The sequence below is a fragment of the Cygnus atratus genome, chromosome 24 (assembly GCF_013377495.2).
Source record: "Cygnus atratus isolate AKBS03 ecotype Queensland, Australia chromosome 24, CAtr_DNAZoo_HiC_assembly, whole genome shotgun sequence".
In the NCBI taxonomy this organism is placed as follows: domain Eukaryota; kingdom Metazoa; phylum Chordata; class Aves; order Anseriformes; family Anatidae; genus Cygnus; species Cygnus atratus.
In genome coordinates this window covers 2,548,909-2,572,408 of record NC_066385.1, presented here as the reverse complement: position 1 = coordinate 2,572,408, position 23,500 = coordinate 2,548,909, and the positions used below count along the sequence as shown (strand labels likewise).

Here is a 23,500-nt window from a genome sequence, read left to right as displayed (position 1 = left end):
CTCCCCTCCCTTTGCGGTCTGTTTAAAAGGAATGGCAAAAGAAAGCAGGTAAGCAGCAAGCCGCCAGCGCTCCCAGCCCCGTCCTTGACGGGGGATCCACCCCAGCAGCGGCACGGGCTCTGCCGGAGCTGCTCAGCAAACAACTGCTGGAGAAGGGAGAAGGGCCTGGGAAGAGGCACGGCAGCTCTCCTCGCTCCGGTTTGGAAACATGCAACCTCCCCAGTCGCCTTCGGCTGGGAGCGGAGGGAGACAGGACGGGGCAGGTCCGGAGAGAACAGGGAGTGTGCTGTGAAAGAGTCTGGAGCGAGGGAGAGGAGCAAAGGGGGACAGATGAAAGCATGAGACGGGCGTGAGTCATGCTGGCGTGCGGCCTCCGAAGAGAGCCCTCGAGGGAAGAGGGCATGAAGTAAATTCCTGGTCAGGCAAAAATCCACTAACACAAAAGGCAACCAAAAATAGGCTCTGGCATACCTGTCTCCTCTGGCTCGTCATTAAAGGCTCGGCATTGCGTGAGCTCGGGCTGCGTTTCTTGCTGGCACCTGGTCACACCTGGCCAGGGCAGAGGGGGGAGCTCTGGCCGAAGAGCCAGCACGACGGGCGCAGCTCTTACACGCTTCCACGGGAAAGAAACCCCGCTGCAGGCAGCTACTTCCCGCTCAGTTATCCACACCTACCCGCTCATGAGCTAAGGATGAAGGAGTTTACGCTGGGATCCAGAATCCAGCCCTCCCAGAGCTCTGGGGAAAGCTTGGCGCTGAAGTCGAGCAGCGTGGCTCCAGCTATTCCTGTCGTAAATCCTGCTCTCCCGCCTGGGGACTAGGAAAGCAAGCAACGCAGGTGTTCTCCAAGAAACACGCAACCCGGGCACGCCGGCTCGTTGGAAAGCGAACTGCAGGTCCGCTGGCCGTGGCTCGGTGCAGCCTCGCAGCCAGGGGAGGCACGTGTCGGTGCCCCGCGAGGCTGAGGCTGGAGGCTGGCCAGCGAGCCTCCCTTCAGCTGCTGCCGGCTGGATGGTACAACTGGAACCCAGAACCCAAGCCGGCTTCAGCAATGTTCCTCCTCTGTGGAAACATCTTTTCTGCATGCTGAAGTTTCCATTTTAGAGAAACCTTTGCTGTTTATTGGGGCCAAAGACGTAGGGGAAGCGGACCCCTCCCTGTGGTGCTCGTATCCCCAAATACTCCAGGTGAGGAACCAGACGAGGACTTCAGGCTCCCTTGCTCCTTCTGTCCCCGAAGTGGCACTGGGGTGGCTTCCTGACAGAGCCGGCACAGCTCCGGTCACTGCGCCGAGGGGGGAGCAGCCACCAGCACCAAACATCTCCGGCCATGCGACGCCGTCACCAGGAAGGGTTTCAAACTGCTCTGCAGGGTCACGTTCCTCACACAGAAGTTTGGGGTCTCGTTCAGGGATGCTTGTGCCAACCCTTAGAGCAAGACGCCGCATCCATCCCCACCAGCAAGGTTTTTCCTTCCCCACAGTCATAGCTCAGAAAGGGCTCCAGGGACCAGAGAACGACCTGGTCTGCTGTGCCATCCTGCCCTCCGCAGGCTGGGGGACAGAGCTTAGCCCACCTCCCATCCCTAATTCTGGGTACACCCCAACTCTCCTCACCAAAGCCAGCCCAAGAGCATCTTGAGACAAGTGCACGAAGTCCTGCCCTGGAAGAGCACCGGGGTAATGGCAGAAGCACACCTGGGTTGAAAAGAGCCTGCGGGCACTAAACATCAGTAGAGACATGCTGGCAGAGCCACGCAGGAAGGGCGCACTGCCTGGCTCCGCAAAGGGCACGCTGCCCAGCTCAACCTCCTGACGTTTCTTCTCTGTTTGTACAAGCAGCTAATTCCCTCCCAGATGTTTGCAAAAGCTTGGGAAGTTGGCACCGCAGCAAAGAGCTGGCCTTTAATTAACCAGAAGGCAAACACAAAGAGGACGTCAGCACCCTGCAAGCTGCTCTGCTCCCCTCGACCACTGCGTGCAGCCCTGCTGCGGGGCCACACGCAGCAGCGTCTCTCTGTAGGTATTTCCATGCCAGCAAGTGAAAAAAGGACCTTACTGGTGCTGCTTACATTTCCCCTGACCCCCCTTCAGCACGCACCACTGTTCACACCACCGTGGTAACGTCGCACTCCCCAGGGACCCCAGCGCACCCGGTGCCGGTCAGGTGCAAAACCACCGTCACGGGAGGGCAGGGGTAGAGACAACGCAGCCTCCACCTCGACCACAAAGGAAAAGCTGCCTCCAACATCTGCCTCCGGTCCCCCCAGCACACAAACAGCCCCGGCCGCCCTCTCTGGGTGCCTCGGCAATGAGTTTGCCCCAGAGCGTGAGTGGCAGCTGCAGCAGCCCACGGGATGCTCACACCCTGAATTAAGGTAGATTCCATCACAGGGATTTAAAAGAATATTTAAAAGAAACAGGCCCTGAACACAGGCAGAACAGAAGTACACACATCCTTGAAAAGAAGTGTAACACTGGATCTTCCACAGCTCGTTAAAGAAAGTCTTTTCCCCCTCTTCATTGCTGTTTTATGCTTCCTGGGCTCGTCCGTGCAAGGCTCAGCCTCCAGACCTAACTCCTGCTGCCTCCCCGAAGCGTCCGCTGGCTGCCGGCTGGCCCCAGGGGATCTTCACGTGCGTGGCTAAATGGTCGCTGCGGGCAAACTTCTTCTCGCAGGCGGCGCACCGGTACGGCCTGACACCGGAGTGGGAGCGCTTGTGCCAGGAGAGCTCATCTGAGCCGGAGAACCTGCAGGGGAAGGAGGCATGGAGGGCCCGGCCTTCGCTGCGAGGCAGGACAGGGGCACCCCAGGTTCCTGCTGGAGGTGTTGAAAAGAAAAAAACCCTCCAAGGGGTGGTTTAGAGGAAGGCAAGAGGAAAGGAATTCACCCACTGGGATCTTTGTTTCTTGCTACTGATTTTAAAGGACAGCGTCGTCCACCTCCTTCCTTCCTCTGTTTTACACTCACCAGAAACTCTGAGCTGCCAGCCCCGAGGCCAGATGCTGAGAGAATCGCCTTCAGGGGCACCAGCCCAGGGGCTGGCAGGGACTAAAGGACACTGGTCAGAAGCCTGGGTGGAAAGGATTTCCTATCGCTTCGCACATCCAGTAAAAAGGGCATCGCTGTTGAGCGAAGGTTTGTTTTCCCTGAGAGGGCACGGGGTGTCCTTGCAAACTGCGAGCATCCCCTTGCTCCTCAGAACGGCAGCGAGTTTTCAGTGTCAGCCTGGTGGATGGGAAGCTGGAGACAGGGGGGCAGAAGGAAAAGCAAGCGCAGCCAGCCTGCAGCAGAGAAGCAGAGGTTTCCAGGCCGAGGCGAGTTAGCTGCTGTTCTGAGGATGCAGCAGCAAGGACCACACGAACAGCCGGTGTTCAGCTTGGCCGTGCAATTCCCACACCTGGAGCAGATCAGCTGAACAGCCTGGAAAGTCCCTATAACCACACGCATGTCCCCACTTCATTCTCCTGAGCCCTTTCTTCCACCTGGCACACACAAACCCAGACCGGAGGCACCTGCAGGGAGCTGAAGCACAGCAGCTCCCAGGGCGCCACCTCGATGCTCCCAACAAGGCCTGGGAGCTGGGGGGACTTCAGCATCCTTTGCATGTCTGCGTGCCAGGAGAGCGCTGGAGAGGAGGACCGGACAGGATTTTCTCCTGTTCTGCCTCTACGGAGGCAGCACAGATGGCAGGAGTATTAGGACAGAAGGGTTTTTCCATCTGGCTGAAACATGCCTACGCAAAGAAGCACAAAGCAAGGAGCTTCAGATGTAACCCCAGACTCCCAGTGATAGGATTTCAAGCTCACACCTGGTGCAGGAAGCACTGCGCCTGCTCACAAGAAGCGCCGTGAAAACTAAATGCATCCCAAGGCCGTCCTCAGCTCTTGCGCAAACCGCTGACTTCTCTTCCAGCTTTATGGAGAGAAGCAAGCTCCCCACGGCAAGCAGAGACAGGAGAAATGACACACAAACGTACAGTTAGGGACACGTCTAAGGAAGGGAGCCCAGAGAACCCCAGCTGCAGCCGAGCACGCCACGGGGCCGCAGAGCTGCTCCACGGAGGGGCGAGCAGGGCAGCGAGCGAAGCAGGGCGCAGCCGCTCCGTGGTCAGGCTGGGTCTGGCTCACAGGACGCTGTGGTGCAGGCGAGCTCCTTCCTCCCTCCCGGAGGGAAACACTGTTCAGCCTCAACACTGAGCTGAGACCAGGCGGAGGAAAAGGCAAGGATGGGCTGCCAGCGAGCGGGTGCAGCAGGGCTGGTGCTCGTGGGGTTGCCATAACCCCTTTCCTTTGTCCTCAGGCTCTGAGCATCAGGTGCAGGAGGGTTTGTTTGGCAGCACTGGTTGGTACTGGGAAAGGAGCCTACAGACACGTAGTGTGGCATGGGTGAAGCAGGGGGACGAATGTAATTCAGATCCAGTCTCGCACCTCCCGAAGTTTCACCACCCCGAGCCAGAAGCTGTACACACCATGCAGGGAAACGCAGCGAGGTGATGCCAATGGATTGCACAAGAAACCAGGGAAGCTCGGTGCTGCCAGCACCGGTCTCCTTTGTGATGTGCTTTGAGATCTGCTGATGGAAAGTGCTACACGAGACCTGAGAACTACTAATCCTCCTTCCCAAAGGCTGTGCTGAGCATCCTGCCCCCCGGGACCAGGAAGAGAACACCACAGCAGAAAGCAATCAGAGATGTGCAGCACAATTAAGAAGCATGGTTAATTTAGGGAACCGAGATGAAAGAAAACGACAACCACCACCAGGCACAGAGCGAACAAAAGTAAATGCATGACAAAGATATGCTGCAGGTGAGGGATACAAGCAGCCGGCGCAGGCAAACAGCAGGAGAAAGCAAAGAGATGCTAAACTGACACAGAACTATGTGCTGGCTCCTGAGGATGCAGTGGGACTCCTATTTTCTGGGAGAAATATTAATTGGAGGAACCCCTTTTGTAACCCAACTGCAGAAATTATCCTGAAGCAGGCAGAGAAAGCTTGCAAAGTTACAAAATCCCTTGGGAAAGCTGTATTGCCTGAGGGCATTCAGGGATCTGCTCGTCTCTTGAGGGGTTTGGGGTGTCTGGGACAGGGTCACATTGGCGTCTCCAGTTGGAGCTTTTCAGCACGTGCAGACTGAATGAAAACTACCCAGGGTCACTCAAAACACTTTTCTCCTCCAGGCCTCCTTACAGGTCTCACCCAAAATTCATTTGGGGAAGACAACCTGTGATTTTACCCTGGCCTTTCACTACCCGCGAGCCGTCCTGCAGCCTGGCAGGCAACGTGTGCCCCCTGGCAGTGCCGCCCGCGGCTCCTACTCACCGCCAGCCGCAGCTGGGCCAAGCACACGGGTAGGGCTTCTCCTCGCTGTGCCGACGGCAGCGGGCCTTGAGGTGGGAGCTCTTGGCGTACATCCTGCCGCAGCCCGACTCACGTCCCCAACCCACACGAAGCTCATGGCTGGGCTGGGCCAGAAGCCTCTGTAAGAGCTCAGCTGGGGCTCCCGGGGCTGGGGAAGTCTTCGCCCATCTGCAAGGGAACACCACCGAGGTTATTTCCAAATTAGAAACAAAGAAATCTGAATAAATTTCTTTGAATAAAATGGACCGTACATTAGAAAGAAAACATCAAAAGTAGTCAGTGACCACTGTTTGTTTTGAAAGATGCTGCTGCTCAAAAAACACACGCTAACCATCTTCCTACACAGGCTGCAGAGAGCGAGATTCCTCCCAGAAGCAAACTTCTCTGGGAAGTTTATTAAGGTAAAAATACACAATGAAACACTTCATCCCTCTTCCACCTACGCCAGAGGGCAGGAATGTGCTGCTGGATGGCAAAGAGGATGGCTTGTGGCCTACAAACAGGAGGTAAGCGAGACCCAGCAGAGGGCTCTGGCTTGTCCCTGCTGCAAGTGTCGGCAGCACCACGACCCAACGCAGACCCATCACGGCGGGACTGCAGCTCTCTGCTTCAGGAACTGATCCCAGGACGGGCAGGGGAGCGCCGGCTGCCAGCCTGCCCAGGGCTCGGTGCAGCACCACCGCTGGCAGGCGCTCAGCAGCAGCTGCACTGCTGTGGTTGCAGGGGCTGGGTGCCTGAACGAGCAAGGTTAAAGCCGGCCGAGGCAGGTCACACCTTCAGGGAGCAGCGCCGAGCCTGTCTGGGGTCAGCTCGCAGGGCCCCTGAGGACACACGCACCACGCTTCAGAACAGAGGAGCAAAGTCCTGACTCCTCCAGGTGGGACCACGCAGTCTCCAGAGGCGAGCGCCCTCCTGGCATTCAGCCCGCAGGGGCTGGGAGAGCAGCTTGCAGGCTGCCTCTGCAACACCTGAGGCACCCAGCGAGGCACGGCCTTCTGCTCGCTTACCTGGGGCATTTAATGCAGAAAGGGAGTTTTTGGGAGAAAGAAAAGCCATGCCACAGTCACTTTGCAGAGTCTTTCCCAGCGTAAATGAGCCCATGAGCTCTCTGCAGAACTGCAACCAGTCCTGCCAGTCCCCGCTATCAGCGCGTCCTCAGGGTCCTGCGAGCTGGGAAAGCAAATTGCTGAGATGCAGTCTGGATGTAATATAAAGGCTCCTGTCTTTACAGTCACATGGTGCAAATAGATCCTGGGGTAGCTCGTGGAGCGCTCTGGTCCCACCTAAGCAGAGCACTGGGAACGTCCTGCCCTGCAGAGCGGTGCTAAGGGGAGACGTGTAACTGGTGGAGCGCTGCATTACATCTGGGGATGCCTGTGACAGATGTCAGCGCCTTGTCAATCCAAGGCATTTTGCAAAATGCCCATCAAAAATGCTGTCAGATAAACTGCAGCAAGGCGGAGGCCAGACCTCAGCCTCCAGTGAACATACTGCACAACAAGGTCAGTGCTGCTTTCAAGCTTCGCTTTGCATTTCCATCCTCATAGCTCTTCGGATCCCTCACAGCACGCAATGGCTCTATGAAATCAGCAGATGTGCAGCTCGAGCACACGGGGGTGAAGCACTTTGCCCCAGGTCAGCCAGTGAGCAGGAGCTGGGACTCGGTTGAGGGTCACGACTCTCCTCCTGTGCTCAACAGCACAGACAAACACCTGTAACCTCTCCGAGCCCAGAGGTAGGCTCAGGCCGTCCGAGCAAAGCCTGAGCTCACAAAGCCTTCCGGGACAAAACGTGCTAAAGAAGCAAAGCCGCTTAGCGGCAGCGCCACGTGGCGCAAACCCCTTGGAGATAACGGGGTGCCCCGTGCCCCGACCCAGCCAAGGACAAGCAAATGTCAGCACAGCCCAGTGGGGCTGCAGCCCCCAGGCCCCTGGCAGGGAACAGAGCCGGGTGCCAGCTGGAAGCCCCCCGTGGCCCGAGGAGCCCTTGGTGAAGTGGACGTGGTGGTGAACCCCTCGCGCCCTGCAGAGCTGGTGCCCACCCGCAGCCCCGTGCCCCCTTACCTGGCTTGGCTCCGCGCTGGCCCCGCAGCTTGGGGGTGGCTCCGCGCCTGCCCCCGCCCCGCCCAGCCCCACCAAGGGCTCAGCTCCAGGGCACCCGGAGCCCGGCCTGGGACCCCCACGGAGCCACAGGTAGGGGGATGTAGGGTGCTGTCGGGGGCCGTACCTGTGCTGTGCTCGGGCTGTGCTGCACTGGGCCATCCTTTCCTCTCCCTGCTTGTTTACACTGGAAGAAGTCCAGCTTCCTGCAACATTTCAAGAAAAAAAAAAAAAAAAAGAAAAGAAAAAAAGACGAGTCATGTCCGAGCAGGTAGCTGCGGCCATGGCTGCTGCTGGCACGTGTCTGGAAGCAGGCAGGGCTCCAGCGTGCGGCTGCTGCTGGGCAGGTGGTGCAGGAGGTGCGGGGCTCCGGCCGCATGGCGGGTCTGCGGCTTGTGGCCTCCCAAGGGACTCTGCGAGGCTGAGCGTGGGGCTGCCTCCGGCAGGTAGGAGGCAGAGATGGCTTTCTGGGCTCATGGGGTCATTCTAAACTGTCTGGTGGTCATTGCAGTGCAGGAGCCACGTGCCCTGCGACCAAAAAAAAAAAACAAAACACGAGAGTCAGAAACACGGGAGCGTGCTGTCCCGTGCACGGGGCGGGGAATCGGGTCTGCCTCCGCTCTCTCAAAGCACACACAGGGTTTGGTAGTGACAGTGCTCTGGGGTTAAGTATTTGCAAGCGGAACATTTCTGAGGCAGACAGTGCCCCTTATAGGAAAAGGGAGTTTCTCGTTGCAGCCTGCTCAGAAGCGACTGGAGGACACTTACCAGCTGCAGCAAGCACCGTACAGCCACAGAAACGAATGCAAAATTTCTCTGCTTTGTTAGAAGCACGGGGATTGGAGCCTGAATAAAAACTCTCCCTCACCAGAGTAAGATTTCACATTTGGAAAACAAAACAAAACGACACAACCCAAAACCCCAAAGCAAACAATGAAGGTGCGTGGTCACCTGGAAGGGGCAGCCCATTGCCCACTGGTGCGCCTCTGGTGTCACTTACCCGTGTCCCAGCTTCACCTTCAAAATAAGTCCTGGTATTACTCCGGTTCCTTTGGGGCCGGGGAAAGCCTCAGCTCTTCGCAATCCTCAGGCGCTACCTGCTGCGATGCTGCCGGCTTCAACCCCCAGGGCTGGCTTACACCACCTCGCACAGCTGCCGGGGACAGCGGGGAGCGATCCCTGTGTGCTTGCACAGCACCCAGCGGGGCGAGCAGGATGGGATGTCCGCGCCCCAGACCCACCGGGAACGCCTGGCAGCGAGTCACGGCGAACAGCACCCAGCTCAGCACCTCGCTGCGCACATTCGGCGGACGAGGAGGTGCGGAGGTGCTCCGAGAGCCGTGCTCAGCCCCAGCCCCGGACCCCAGCCCCAGCCCCAGCCCCAGCCCCAAATTCGCTGGAGGCGCCCCCTGGCGGCTCGCCCCCGCCCCGACCCCGGTAGGGACACACACTGCTGGCCGGTTTGAGCGCTTTTTATTTCCTCCGTTTCATAAAAATTTATTATAGCCTTCCTCTTACATCGTATACAAAATATTTACTCCACTGAATAAATAAAACATCCGCGTCTCGCAGACAGTACACGATCTCCAAAGAAACCCAGCATCGACACGGCCTTCCCTCGCCCACAGGTTCACAAGAAGAGCCCCGCAACAGAGAAGATGCTCGCCCAGCTCCCCTCTGTCCCCAGCTCGGCTCTCACAGCCACTGCCTCGCAAAAGGGACGGAGAGGGAGGCACAGCGCAGGCGCTACCCCAAGACGGAAATGCTGCCGATGACAGCTCGGAGGAGCCTGTCCCATCCCTGTGTGGTGTAACCGCGTCCTGGAGAGGTGGCTGTGCTCGCACCCTTATGTCCGTACAGTCAGAGATGTGCTCACCTTTACCAGTACACACCCGTGTCCCCTGCTGGCCTGTATGGGATCCGGACACAGGGAAGCTGTTCCAGAAAGGACTTAATCTTCTAAAGGAGTTTCTCAGCGCGCGTTTTGGGAAATGCCTCTCCTACGAGCCCCAGCGACTGCCTGAGCTAGGAAGAAAGGCTCTTGGTAATGAAAGAGTGTACTGGAGGACAGCTAAATCGGGAAAAGGGATGGGGCCATTGCAGTGGCAGCAAATGCAACATCCCCCTCCACCCCTGCCTGCCCAGGACCCGTCCACACGTGGCCGTTTCCTGCACCGCTCTCCTGCCAGCAGCGCAGCTCTGCTCAGGCAGGGGACAGGGTTAGCAAAGACAGAGCTGGGTCTTGGCAAATGCTCCTTCCTGCACCCACCTGCCCACTATGTTAGGAGCTGGCAGCGGGCCCAGCAGACTTTTCCTGGTGTAACAGGAGGGTAAGAAGGAAAGGAGCAATTACCGAATCCACAGGGTTTCGCTCCAGCTGAGGAAATGGAAAGAAGGGGGCTGGGGGGAAGGAGATGTGAGAAATCAGAGTCTCTTGGTAAATAACCAAGCAGCTCTTCTCACAGGTGCTGAACTGGCTAAAAGAAGAGCAGCACGGGCAGAGCAGGGATGGCTAAGGAGCCCCGTGGTGGGTGGGTCTGTGCCTCTCTGGGCCTGAGCGAGATCTCTGCATGGACTAACCCCAAGCCCTGGGGGCAGGGCCGCAGGGGAATCTGGCACGCTTAAGCCTTCTCCTCTTGAAGGACACATACAAGTTATGGATCAACAACTGCAGCATCTTTTTCTCTCATGTTCCAAACCCAAAGGCATGAGAAAACAAGGCTAACGCCCCCTTGAGCCCACTGCTTCCTTAAGGATCACCGGGATGTTCCTAATGAAGCATTCGAGGCCTTCATCATCAGACCAGTAGACCTGAGGCTGGTGTGGAAGTACTCTACTGGCACTTAGACAAATGGCAAGATATTCCAGCACTCAGGTGGGGACCTGCTTGAAAAATGTTGGTCAGAGGTTACTGCTCACTAGGAGCACTCATCCCAGCAACACCCCACTGTTGGCAATAATGTTTTGCCTCAAAAACTTCCTTCCGAAGCCTGAAGTGGACAGAGACCAGGGTAGGAAGTGCAGATGAAAAACTGTTTCCGTAGGTGGTTAAGCAGCCACCAGATCCATCCCCCAAACAGCTGCATTTCAGCACACAGACCTTGTTGTGGGAAAGGGAGGCCGGTAGGCATATAATCTGAGAAGAAATAAAACAAAAACAGTCACCCTTTACAGGAAAGATACTTTAAAAAAACTTAGGAGAAGCTCTCTCAGGACCCGTCTGCAGACAGCAGGGGAGTAACCTTGCTTCCATGCCAAGGAATAGTCTGACATGACCTCACAAAAATAGCAACATTTTGCCCTTAGCAGAACCTCACCAGTGCATCTCACTGCCCACACACCTCCACAGAAAATTACTCACAAACACTTTGTTTAGACCAGCCAAAATTAAGGACTGCTGAACTTCTGCATGCGCACAGCCTAACCTCCAAACGCCCAGTTCATGCTTTTCTCTGTGCATTTCAAAGTCTAAGCGCTGACTGGGGGCCAGGACCTGGACTCCTTCTTGGTGTATGAGGAATCTTCAAGTGGCAGAGATCTGCTATCTGCAGAATTATTGCAGCTGGTCCACTCGCATCAGGCATGGGGCTGGCCAGAAGCACAGCTGCAGCCGCTCCTCTGCCAGGGAAGATGACTCACGTCTGACGGCTGCCCAACCTAAACAACCCAGCAGCATCGGTCCCGGTGCAGCAGGCACTCTGCCTTACTCTCACAGGTAACTGTGTTTATGCTGTGCCTCAGTAAGAATCTTGACCTCTGTCTGGAAATTAAAAAAATAAAGCCAAAACAAGCGTAACATAGTAAACGTGTAATCTGGATCAGCAAATCACAGGCACAAACAGCATCAAGAGTTTCTGTTCTGCTCCTTCCTTCATCCAGCACACCAAGAACTAGGCTTGCCCTGTTCTCAAAGCAGCGGCGGGAGCGTTCATGATGCTGTTTCCAGCAGCTGCTTTGGGAGCGCTGGCAATGTGTTAACTCACCGGGACACCGCGATGCAGTGTGCTCTGCCAGCCTGCAAGCACAGCCAAAAGCCCTTCAGTTTGGAAAGAGTCTGGTCTGGAAGGCTGCTTTGGGGCCACCTCTTCGAAGGAACACAAACACAGCCAGCGACCAACACGAGGTAGCTAGTACAGCAGCGACTGCTGCCGAGTTCAGCTGGCCATCGGTGGACAAGCAATCCCCGCAGCTTCCTCCAGCCTGGAACATTTGTTCTCAGACAGCCTTCCAGGAGAGCTCTGCCTGTTCTATTTCACTCAGGTGTGAAGGGTCAGGTGTGGAAGAGGCACACCAGCCCAAATCTGCTAGGAGGCACTGGGAGAGGACAGGTGGCTGCTCCGGGCCCTGAGGAGTGAGAGGCCAGTTACTGAGAACTGTAAGGAAAGCTAAAAACAATCATTCAGGAAAAAAAATAAATTAAGAAGTCCTTTTCATCTGCTGAAACTTGGTACATATGTAAAAGATAAGTCACCTTTTGGAATTGGTCCTAACGAAACGTCACTTGTTTTTCCCAAAACAAGGCATAGTAACTTTTCTCCTAAAGGGTTTCTCCCAGTCAGAACAGAGACTGAAGCACATGTGCATGCATACGCACCCCTTTGCTCCATGACCAAACCTTAGGCACCCATCCTTTTCCCAAGGAAATCTCCTCCCAGTGCCCTGTTTGAAGTGTTACTCAAGAAGCTGAGTAAAATTACAACAAGCAGGGTAAGAGGATACATCTATAGCTGGAAAACAGGAGAACCAATGATTTCTTCCTCCCCTCCCATATCACTGCCTCTCCTGCTCAGTTTAGGTAGAAACACGACAGAAACGTGACCCGTTATTAAAGGAAAAGTCCGTTTCCTTTCTGTCCCCCTGTACAATCTCCTTTGGTGCTGGCTGTGCAGTGCTTTCATCTGATAAAGGCACCACGTGGAAAGCAATGCTGGCCTGAAGCACAATGCCCCGATGCCTCATATTTACACCTGAGATTAGTTAGCCCTGCTGCACGGCTCCTGCCCCCGGCCTAGAGCAACCCCCCAGGGGTCCCAGCAGCAGCGTGGGGAGAGCACACACAACACGAGGCTTCCGACAAGCGGCTGTGTGAGCGTACACACAGCTCGTTTTGCCACGTGCAGGCAGCCACGTGCTGCCCCTGTGCATTCCCCATCACAATGAATACTTGGCCATGTCACTCTTATCAAAGACAACTTTGGTTGCAAAGTAAATCGCCACCAGGCCAAAGCCAGCAGCCGACACCATGTAGGCAGTCACCGACTGCGTAAACTGGACGATGGACCCCATGAAGAGGGAGGGGACAACCTGAGAGAGAAGGAAAGCACTGTCCAAAATGGCCAGGTCCAGGCAGATCCCTCGGCCAGGAGCCACCGAGTCCGGCTCTCCCACCATCATCATCAGCGAGACGTCGCAGGAGGAGCTGACGCACAGAGCTGAGCTGGCAGCCGGAGGAGGAGAGGAGGAGGAGGAGGAGGAGGAGGAGTAGAGGCCCCCAGCATGTCCATTCTGGTAAGTCAGCTTCTGGCTGGAAAGGCTTTTAGGGAAGGCCGATTTCTTGTCCAGTCGAGCCGTACCTTCCTCCTCTTTGCTCTTGTATTTATGCAAAAATACCTGGGGAAAGAAGGAGGGCACGTGAGGAATGAGAAGAAGGGTGGAGCCCAGCAAGCGAGGCGGGGGCTAGGGGCCCCTGCTGCGTGCGAGAGCAAAACCACTCTGAGCTCTGTGTGCTGGAGGTGCCTGCAGTGAGCCTGGCCCACGTGTGGTGGCCTCCCCGAGCCAGCCTGGCTCTTCCTGACTGGCACGGGGCTCAAAGCAACCCTGACTCACCGGGGAAACTGGCCAAGTGGTGCCCTTGTTGTGTTCAAGCTCCATGGCGCAGCACAGCACCGCAGCCCAGCGCCAGCCCGGGCTCTGCGCTTGGGGATGTTTTGCTCCGAGCCCCGGGTCGTCACCTCCTCACTGGGCGCCAGCTCCATTTCACCCCACCCGAAAGCAGCTGATGCAGGCTCGCAGGGCAGGAGTGAAGGGCCAGAGCCTGCTTTCGGCATATCCCAGAGCCAGACAGCCCGTTCCAGTGCAAACATGAGCTTTTGTAAGGTGGCAGGCTGGGAACTCAAAACACTCCTGCACAACAGCCCTAAAGACTGAAGAACTGCTCAGAGCCCTGGGTGCACAGCCACTTCTCGGTATCCAGGATACTTACAGTGACACTAACGGAGGTGGGTACAGTGCTGGGAGCTCAGGAGAAAGCTCTGCAGCAGACCGTGCATGCGTGACCTCAAGCGTGCTGCTTCATTTGCCTGACCTGAGCCTCCCGACTCAGGTTGGAAAAGTGGGGGAAGGAAAATCTTTTTCTTCTCACCTTTTTTTTTGCCTCACTTTGCTCAGGCTGTGAGATTTCAGGGGCATGGTTCACTCCAGCAGTATTCATGGGGAGTATTTGGATCAAAAAGCTCTCCGAGTTAATGCCAATAAATAAAGGGCAGTGGTGTGCAGATAACAAAAATACCCCAGCTTGAAAACTCCAGGGCGTTTGCACAAGCACTGATCTGTCCGGCGCAGACCAGATAATGAAGGACGTTAATCTATTATCTGCATGATGAGATAGAGCAAACAAAGAAACCAAAAAGGAAAAAACAGCACCTGTTTGAGGGCAGAGAACACCGTACCCAGCTGCAGGGCTCAGAAGGGCTTCCCTAAAGAACCCTTCCTTCTGCAGGAGGGACAAGGACACAGGTCACCGGGAGGGAACTGCTGGGGCAGGAGTGGGCACTCCAGCTCTGTCGCAGGCCATCCCAGAGCTTTCAGCAGTCTTGGCACCCACCCAGCTACACCCAGCCCTGCCCCAGCGTATGTCAGCACCCAGCAGTCTCTGTTCATGCTGCCCCAGGCCATGGCTGCAGTTCTGGAACACAAACAGTTTCAGGTTCAATCAGAGAAGAGAAACTGGATGAGAACTTCACTAAATGGGAGCCTACTTCCAAAAGCTTTACCTGGGCTCTGCTCAGCTGCTCACTGTACCCCTCAAACCCCAGGGTCTAGGCTCACGCACTTAAGCTCAGAAGCATGAATCCAGGACTGCCACCTATCTTATGTGGAGCTTAAAAACCGTCACATGCAGCTCCTGTTGCCACCAAACATCAGAAAGGGCACTGCGTGAGCCACGCTAGGATGTGCCCCACATTTCCAGCCCTCCACATTTTATGCTGATGTTCTCAGAAGCCTGCTCAGCTGCCCTGAAGGTCCAGGCCACATCTTCTATACCGATCCAAGCTAAGACTTCAGAGTTATGAGATCTAGCAGAGATGTCTGAGTACCTAGTATACAGAAATTACATCTCGAGAAAATGACTTAATCAGATATTCACTTGAATGAGCATAGTGAGAACGCATACTTTAAAATCACCCTGCATAACACAGGATAAACCCCAAGTGTCTTTGGTGCCTCAATCAGCAGCTTCATCTCCCTCTATAGTTGACGGGGAGTGGTGGGAATGAGGAACCTACCTCTCCCTAATCTCATGCAGAAGGTGTGAATGTTCACCATGCATCTCTCTGTAGCAAGCTTTCGGGTGCTGTTAGAACATGCAGATCTTTTCCTCCTGTTCTAGACAAGGTTTAGTGGCCATGCAAAGATGAAGAGGGCATGCAGGAGAATGGAGCGACTTACAGAGCCTGTGCAAAGCAAGGAGCTCCAGCTGAGGTGGCCTTGCAGGCTTTCGCCATCGATCCCGCACAGGGTAGAAGCAACAGCCACTCTGGATGCCCCTCTGCTGATTCACTTCGGGAGGAGCATTTGAAATAAAAAAAAAGGTAAAAAAAAAAAAAATAGAGGGAAGAGAGGAAGCAGGAACGAGGGAAGGCAAACAAAAATGATGACAGATTTCAAAAGTAAGAGAAGAGAGAAGAATAGAAGTGGTGAAGATGGAGAATTTTCTGCAAATCACATTTGAGGGACTGCTTCTTGTGGGGTCTCCCTGCAGCCTGCTGGAAAGTTCTTGGTAGAGGAAGGAGAAGCTTTCAAGTCAGGGCAACAGAAAGGCCAAACCCTGCTATACCCCACACCTCATTGTACTGAGAGTTGCTCCCCATCAAGACTTTGGCAAACAGTTGGGCATGTGGCCTTCACACTCCCAGGCTGTGGGCTTTGGTTTTCATTCTGTCGATGTTATGTCCATGGGAGATCCCAGGCAAGCTGAAGCTTTTGCGAAGCAGAACACTCCCTCATACCCCTATTTTAACAGGGTGCCTGGTGCAAATCAGGATGGGTTGGTCACAAATATTTGTTCAATGTGAACATCTGGATGCCTGTGGTAAGAACTCCTGCTTACTTCACTGTACAGTGAACCGCCTGCCATCGGGATGAAAGAGCTGCTCTCAAACCACAAATTAATTTTGCATTTGCAGCACAAGAGAAACTGCTATTAATCCAGTGTGCAACTCAGAAACCTCCCAAGACTTTGCCACAAGGATATCATCTGTGGGACAGAATTACTAGCTTTTGTGTTATGTTAAAAGTTTCTCAAGGTTTGTTTTTCATGGAGCTAGAGGAATAGGAAAATTCTTCCTATTTTACGGCTCTTCGTGTTATGGACCAAAATTCGAGAGCAGGACCCTACACCTGTTTTAGCACCTCAGGTTGGCAATCCTGCAGATGTGACTTAGCTGCAGAAAACACATGGCAATAACTAATCTGCACCAGTGTCCCTAACACGGAAGATCACAGGACATCCCTTTTGGTGCACTAATCCTAGCTTTCTCCCATCTTACCCCCTCCCCACTATTTAAAATTGCAAAATGCTTCTTGTGAGCAGGGAATGCCTAGGGAAGGAGATGCGAAACTCTCTTCTCTCCTCAATTTCAGATAAATCTTCAGAGAAGACGCCGCCTGGAGACAAGAGGCACACAAGGAGAACCTCTGAACACAGGCATGTGTTCTCTGCCATGGCCTGAGCTGACTGTGGCAGCTACAAGTGGCTGAAGAGGCTGCCCAAGCTGTCCTCACAGCTACCTGCACATCGCCCTCTGGAGCAGGTCCCTACCTGTTTTTCATGGTGATAGAGCGATGCCAGCGTGTATGGCAGGATCTGGAGTGCAGAGAAGGTGAAGCCCGTGAGAGCAGCTGAGATGGTCACAACGATGACGCTGTGGGAAAGGCACATGACGAAGGCAGCCGCGGGGAAGAACACCACGCTGGCCAGGTAGACCGCCCGCGTCCCAAAGCACTTCACCATCCGGTCCATGATTGTCGAAAAGAAGATGGACGTGACGCACTGCAGGAAGAGGCCCAAACTACCCATCCGGACACCTGCGGGTAAGCAGAGGTGGTGACAGACACTGCCACGACTGCGCCCAGGCTTCAGACAGCCAAGCACCTTCGGGCCTCAGACCTCCCTCCAGTGCCCAAGTCAGGCCAGAGGGGCAATGAGAGGGGGAGACAGAAATTCAAACGCCATTCTTCTCTTGGAAAGCTCTTGTTCTCACTTTCCTACTCTTGATCAGGATCTGTGTCACCTGCTCATGAACCAGGATCTGTTATCTGATGCCAAAACCAGCCACAGAACAAAAGGAACAAGAAACTGTGCTTCAGCCAAGGGAAAGTATACAACATCCACTGAGCGACAGCAGTATCCGGTAGCAATCTGGACCTTACCCTTTGCAAAGATCTATCAGATTTCAGGGAATTAAAACCATTAACTCTTTGGAGCAAGGATCATTACTCAACACATGTTTCTATGACTGCTAGCACAATGGAGCCCTGACCTGCTGGAAGCTATACAGTGGAAGTGTTAAATAATAATTAAGCTCCCTCTAAGTTAAACAGAGGCACAGCACAAAGAGGCAGTGTACTGCAGAGCTCGTGGAGGCACTGAGTGGAAAACTTGGAGGGCGGGGTATACAGCTAGAGAAGGAGGGCCAGGGGAATGCCTCCAAGAATAAAGGACTTGGATCTAGGGGAGGGAAAGAAGGGCTGGGCAGTGGAGTCAAGGCTCTGGCACAACACAGCAGCCAAAACGAGGACAGCAGGCAACAACAGTAAGCAGGTAACGTGCTGGAGTGAGCTGTATCCCATGGTGGGGATGTGGCAGCTGCTGACTTGTGGTGAGCAGTAACAGGAAGCACTGGAGAGAGCGGTGAGAACTGGGGAAGCTGCTCCAGGGCTCCCCAGATATAGATGTGAGATGGGAATCTCACAGTTGTGTGAAAGGGAGATGCAGCAAAGCGTTTTCAACCCCTGCCCTACAAGAGACGGGGGGCACCATCATCTCTCCTTTAAAAAGGAGGGAGGAGGAGAGGAAGGACATGGCAGAGGTGGTCACCTTTTGCAGACAGAGCCAGGTATGTTCTGTTCAGCATGCAAACTGCCGGACCATTCTGCCACTTAACAATTCAGCCCCAGGCCAGGGCTGTGCTGCCAGATCTATTTCTGTGCTTGGTAGCTCAGAGGAGAATGAGGTGTTTCCCTATTCAGTCCCCTGTGCAATGCTCTCTTGGTCACGGGGGAATGTTTTTTCCTGACCCACCTGCAGAAGGTGTAGTTCCCTGTAACAAGTTTTTGCACTACTGGCAGAGCTGAGCCCATTCCTAGCTCCCACTAAACGCTCCTGTCCCAGGGAACAGGCCCTGTGGCCCCAGAGCAGACGGTTCACTTCTCACCTTCATCGTAGTGGCGTCTGGCTTCTGTGCCCGGCTTGGCTCTGGGGACACCATGGTACAGCCCTTCCCCAACAAAGTCCGTGTAGAACAGCATGAAAGTCATGAGTGCCATCCAGCTGCAGAGCTCGGCCACGAACAGGCGCCGGATGACCCTGGGGATGCGGCAGTAGAGGCTGTGAAGCCGCGGCAGCAGCGTGCAGAGGTTTCTGAGGGCCTGCACCATGTGCCTGGCCTGCAGGAGGCTCTTAGAGAGCTGGCAAGAGCAGCAGGCAGGAGGGGAGGGCTTAGGGAGAGCATCCTTCAGTGCTGCGTCGTCCAGGGCATCTGCCTGGGTGGCTGCCTCTTCAGTCACAAAGAGCGTGGCCAGCACACAGCCAAGGAAAATGACAGCCAGGAGGCTGAAGAGGCATGTCTCCTGCCCTCCCAGGTACGGGGCCAGAAAGCTGCCCCCCCAGTCAATGGCTGGCAGCAGGTAGCCAATGCAGCCCCCGAGGCTGATCATGAAGGCGTACATGGAGAAGGCCTGGCGGCAGTTGTCGGGCTCCTGGAAGAGGTCCGAGAGCAGGGCCTCGAGCGGGGTGAAGCAGACCTGGCCGCAGAAATCCAGTAACCCGATGCCCAGGATGAGGAAGGCGATCTCCAGCGGGCGAGTGTTGAGGGCAAACAGGCTGGCCAGGCTGCTGGCGTGCGGGATCACGAAGAGGCTCAGCAGGACTCCCAGGCACAGCATCCAGATGAAAGGCCGCCTTCGGCCGTAGCTGCTGTGCCAGTGGTCGCTGGCAGATCCGATCAGTGGGACAAAAACCAGGCCAAGGACAGGTCCTATCCCTGGAACAGAGGAAGAGGTAGTGTTAGGGGACAGAACTGGACAGGACTCCAGTCTATGTGCACTGCAACAAAAGCCTGGGATGTTTCAGGGACCCAGTAAGATTCACTGGGTCAGAGCCCTCCCCTCCAAACACAAGGCTGCCCTTGATGTAACAGCCATCCTGCAACCACCCCTCCATGCTCTGATTTGCCCCTTGAAGGGGAGATAAGTCTCCTGAAGGTGAGAGAGAAACTGCCTACCCAAAACCATGCTCATGAACTTCTCCTCGACGCCCACTTCCAGCAGCAGCGGAGGCACGTAGGTGATGCCGGCAGCCAGGCAGACCTCGAGGCCGAACGTCAGGGAGTTGACCAGCAGGAGCTGGGCCCTGCGGCTGTGCAGCAGCGTGCTGAGCCACGCTCTGTGCGCCATGCTGCCCCACACCCTCACTGACAGAGGGCTGCGGTGCTCCGGCGCTCCCAGAGATGTCCCACAGGCGAGGTCTGGAGCTTCCGTTCCCGGTCTGCCGGACAGATGCTGCCTCCCATTTTTAGCGTCGGTGAGCAAACCGTCTTTTCCTCTTCCTCCTGCTGCAAGACGTGGGCCCAGCAATGTCAAGTCCAAGCGTGGGCAGGCCGAGATCCCGCTCCGTGCTTCCCCTTCTGCTCACATGCTGTGGTCTGAGAGAAGAGACGGCTCGTTAGACACAGGGCAGGGGACAGGACTAAAAGCAGGTGCCACACAGACACGTCGCGGCTGAAAGAGACAGCTTACAGATGCGAGGGCACCTGGGAGAGCTGTGGGGTTTTAAGGGATGAGCTATGCTTGTGCCTGGTTTCTCTCCGAGGGCTTGTGGCAGGTGAGACAGGCACCTGTCAGAAACGGTTTGGGAAAATCCAATCCTGCCTTCGGGCTGCGGGAGGCCTAATGACCCCTTGGTGCCCTGTCCAGCCTCATCTGATAGATGGGAAGTTGTAGCAGAGACACAAAGGCCTTAACCTCAGAAGGGACTTCGGGTCCCCTCTCCCAGTGAAATCAATTACGAGTCCCTGTTTGAGGATGGAGGCAGGCAAGCGCCTGCAGCCACTTAGGGCATCTCTGGGGACCCGCACCACCACCTGCTGACCAGGCATCTCCCCCCAGCTCCCGGGGACGCGATCTCACCCAAATCCTGCCTCCAGCCCCCGAGACAGGGCACAGGGAACAGATGGTGCCTCCGTGGAGTTTCACAAACAAACCTGACCCACTTTAGCCTCGTCTAACAGTGAACGGCAATTACCTTACTCATTAGTCTGAGTCATTTATTTGCCCTGTAACATGCTCCCTCTCCCCAGCCTTCTTCAGAGGGGAGAGGCCACCGGATCCGGACAGGGTCTGAACAGCCAAGGCAAGAGAGCAGATGCCTCTTAGAAACTTGTGCTGAGCCTGCCACTGTGGCAGTCTGCAACAAAACCTAATCCTGTGAGGTTGCCGGCATCCAACCTAGTCCACCCAACTGCTGTGTGGCTAACAGCATCTTGGGGAGATGGTCTGTGGTTACCTCGGGAGAGGTAGAATGGGTTAGCAGCAAGGGTGACATTCAGCTCCTGCACAGACATTGATTCAGGAGCAAACCAAACTGAATTCCCAGGGATTCATCTGCTCTGACTTCACACCCTAAGTGAGCCACCAGCGAGTTTCTTTGTTATGCCTGGTTCCCAAAGGTCCCACTGTCCCGAACTGTTCCAGCACAGGACTCGTTCCTCAAAGTGCCCCCTGCACTGTGCTCCTGGTTTGCACAAGCTTCTGCCTCCGGTCCCACCACAGCACAGCCCCCAGGAGCTTTGGGTCCTGTGCTTGAAGGAGGCTGGGCAGAACGCGGGACATTCCAGCGGAGGAGCTTATCTCTGCCTGCTCCCTCCCTGACTGTGGGGAAGCTGTGGCTGTTTACCTGCCGGTACACCTCCCTCATGCCAGAGAGGCTAACTGGTACAGAGTTTGCCTTCCTTAGCTGTGGAGAGTGAGCCCAGCAGGAGGAACAAGGTGAAAATCCAGTTTTGCAGCCCTGTCCCCCTCTAAATTCTTTGCCTCAATTAGACGGGAGAGCAAGAGATGTCCCCTCCTACATGGACCATCTCCAGGCCAACACGTGCCTCCCTCCTCTGCACCCTGAGGCCACCAGGACTCGAGGCCGTGCCTGCCCTCAGGTCAGGCCTCGCAGAGCTGGAAGAGCTGCTTGTCAGGGGGCCGGAACGGGTGTGAAGTGTGTACAGAGCCCCTGGCACAGCCAGCCCTGCAGGAGGAGCCGCTGGACCCCAACTTCCCAGAGCACACGCGTTTGGCCTCCATCACTGCACAAGCGTTAGCAGACAGGCACAATTTATGTGGTTGCTGCCTTTTCCCTTTCTTCCCCTCTTGCCATAAGCCAAAACAAAACACACGGAGACAACTGGGTGAAGCAGGAGGCACGGCGGTGAGGTTTTCACGAAGACACAAGCATCCCTCCCTGCCTCTCACTGTGCAGGGATGGGGCACGGCTCCCCAGCTCAGGAGCTGACAGGCTGCCAATTAGCCACAATAAGTGCTGATTAGTTTCCTCCCGGAATCCCTCACCTTCCCCCTCCACGCTCGCTTAGACCTTGACTGTCACAAAGGATACCTTCTTTTACCAACTGTGAACATTTAAACGACTCGCCCAAGGTCAAACAGCGAGCTAACGGCAGAGGGGGGGGAGCAGCAGTTTTCTTTAATCACTACACATCCTTCAAAGGAGCACCAAGGCCCCAGCTACGCCCAGCGTTACTTCTCGTGCACTCTATCGGCAAGGAAGCAACTGGGGGCAGCAACCACCTTTCTTAGATGTGGGCTAGACACAGGATGTCTCAGCCTTGTTCGTTTTGACGATGGGTGCCCAGCTGGCTGACAGCCCTGGGGTAGGAATTTAAGCTGCAGCCCTCCAGCAGCGCGAGGCTTGATGCTGTTAGCTGGAGGAAGCAGGCTCCCGAGACAAAATTATCTGAGCTAGACCTGGAAGGGAGCTGTAATGTCCGCTGTCTACGGGGATCCTCACTGCTGTAGTCCAGGGTTTGGAGGGCTTACAGAGGGAAATTTATCCCAAGGTAAACAAACATTAAGTAAATGATGTCTCTCTCACACACACATACACACAATAAACAAAACAAACACCTTTTTTCTTCCCTTTATCCCAGCGACACTTCTAGCAGCAATTAACCAGCACTGGGAGGGGAGCAGGAACCTGTACATCTCCCCAGCTGCCTGAGAATTTCAGGTTGAGGGAGAGAGGCTGAATTTCTTATCAGTAGGGAAGAGGACATCTGTCTCTTCCCCCTTCCACACTCTTAAAGGACTTTAATGAAAAAACAAATCCCAGCGTACCCAGTGGCGATACCCACGATCAGAAGTTACCTACAGCAACCAAGTCACAGACTCAGCACCAATAGATAACCAACTCTTTTCAGTTTAAAATTGCATCTTGCCCCAATACCCACTATCTCTTTATTTTGCTCACAGAAAACCGAGAGATGGACTTAGCTGCGAAGAATTGCCAGTGCAAACTACCAAAAGCATCTGATCTGTAAGGACAGGGCAGAGAGATGGAAAATGAAGATTTGGGAGGCTTGAGGGAGCCAGAAGGCAGCACTCACCTCCTCCAGGCAGAGCGGTGACAGCAGATCCCCGCAGCCCTCCCCGCAGCCAGCCGGGTACATAGCATTCAGGAAAAGCTGCTTAAGTAGGCTGCAGGCAAGCAGAGGTGGAACCGAGCCACAGGTACACACGCGGGTTTGGTTTCAGGGCCCTCCCTGCCTCCTGATAACACAGAGCTGCACGGCGTGTTGGTAGTGTTGTTAGCACCACGGCCACACCTGCGCTGGGCCCCTCGTGCACGGTGCTGAGCAAACACAGGCTGCCAGCACCGGCCTCACAAAGCCACTCTCCACAGAGTGCTTTGCTAGTCCGGTCCCAAACCGGCTCAGAAAGAAACTCCGGGATATGGACTCACATCTAAACATTGCCCAAAGCCCTGCTTTGCTGTTCGCGTTTTGTCACCTCCTCTTGTGGATCTGCTGGTGCTTCACAAACGGCTCCTCCGCGCTACGGGCACCTGCAGGTCACAGGCAGGGTGTGCAGAGCAGGGCTCCCCATCTGCTCCCACGCTGCTCCCCATCACCGAGGGGTCTGGGGCTAAATCAGCAAGCAGAGACAGCTTTAGCACAGGGGATTATTATTATTATTATTTTAAAGACAATGAGACGTTGCCTTCAGTTTTGCAGGTGACAATCTGGTTCTGAATAACAGCCCCAGCAGCAAGACCTAACGCTTCATTTAAACTGCTGATCTCTTCCAGGACAGTTTATTTGGCAGGCTACGCAGGAGGGCTGATTTGAGGGGGTGGCTGGTCAGAAAGCTGCATGACAGAAAGCACTTTTTGCCTTCTGGCCTCAGTTTCCCCCAGCTTTAACAGCAGGGACAGCATTTGTCCCTCCCTGGGCACACAGTACTAAGCACCTTGACAAGGATAACAGCCAACCCCTCCCAAAACTGCATCCTAGCCCTTCTGTGCAGGGTTTCCTGTACACAG

At 55.2% G+C, this 23,500-nt stretch overlaps 2 protein-coding genes across 2 annotated transcripts; both read right to left on the bottom strand.

The window, feature by feature from the left end:
* Positions 1–2,558: 2,558 nt before the first annotated feature.
* Positions 2,559–5,451, bottom strand: LOC126913561 (Krueppel-like factor 15). The gene is made up of 2 exons (XM_050715264.1): positions 5,321–5,451; positions 2,559–2,748 (listed from the first exon to the last, which is right to left on the bottom strand). The coding sequence occupies exons 1-2, from the start codon at positions 5,410–5,412 to the stop codon at positions 2,559–2,561; spliced, it is 282 nt and encodes a 93-aa protein (XP_050571221.1). The 5' UTR covers positions 5,413–5,451.
* Positions 5,452–12,609: 7,158 nt separating this feature from the next.
* Positions 12,610–19,353, bottom strand: SLC45A3 (solute carrier family 45 member 3). Its single transcript, XM_035561483.1, has 4 exons — positions 19,182–19,353; positions 18,114–18,941; positions 16,499–16,764; positions 12,610–13,068 (listed from the first exon to the last, which is right to left on the bottom strand). The coding sequence occupies exons 1-4, from the start codon at positions 19,351–19,353 to the stop codon at positions 12,610–12,612; spliced, it is 1,725 nt and encodes a 574-aa protein (XP_035417376.1).
* Positions 19,354–23,500: the final 4,147 nt, after the last annotated feature.

Bases quoted from the DNA above. Each gene is read 5' to 3' on its own strand.
- SLC45A3 (XM_035561483.1), bottom strand. From the start codon at position 19,353: ATGGCGCACAGAGCGTGGCTCAGCACGCTGCTGCACAGCCGCAGGGCC. The intron at 16,765-18,113 runs GTGAGAAGTGAA...GCTTACCCGCAG, and splicing joins CAGACGCCACTACGATGAAG to GTGTCCGGATGGGTAGTTTG. The intron at 13,069-16,498 runs GTAGGGACCTGC...TTCTTTCCCCAG, and splicing joins TCTATCACCATGAAAAACAG to GTATTTTTGCATAAATACAA.
- LOC126913561 (XM_050715264.1), bottom strand. From the start codon at position 5,412: ATGTACGCCAAGAGCTCCCACCTCAAGGCCCGCTGCCGTCGGCACAGC. The intron at 2,749-5,320 runs GTGAGTAGGAGC...CTTCCCCTGCAG, and splicing joins TGGCCCAGCTGCGGCTGGCG to GTTCTCCGGCTCAGATGAGC.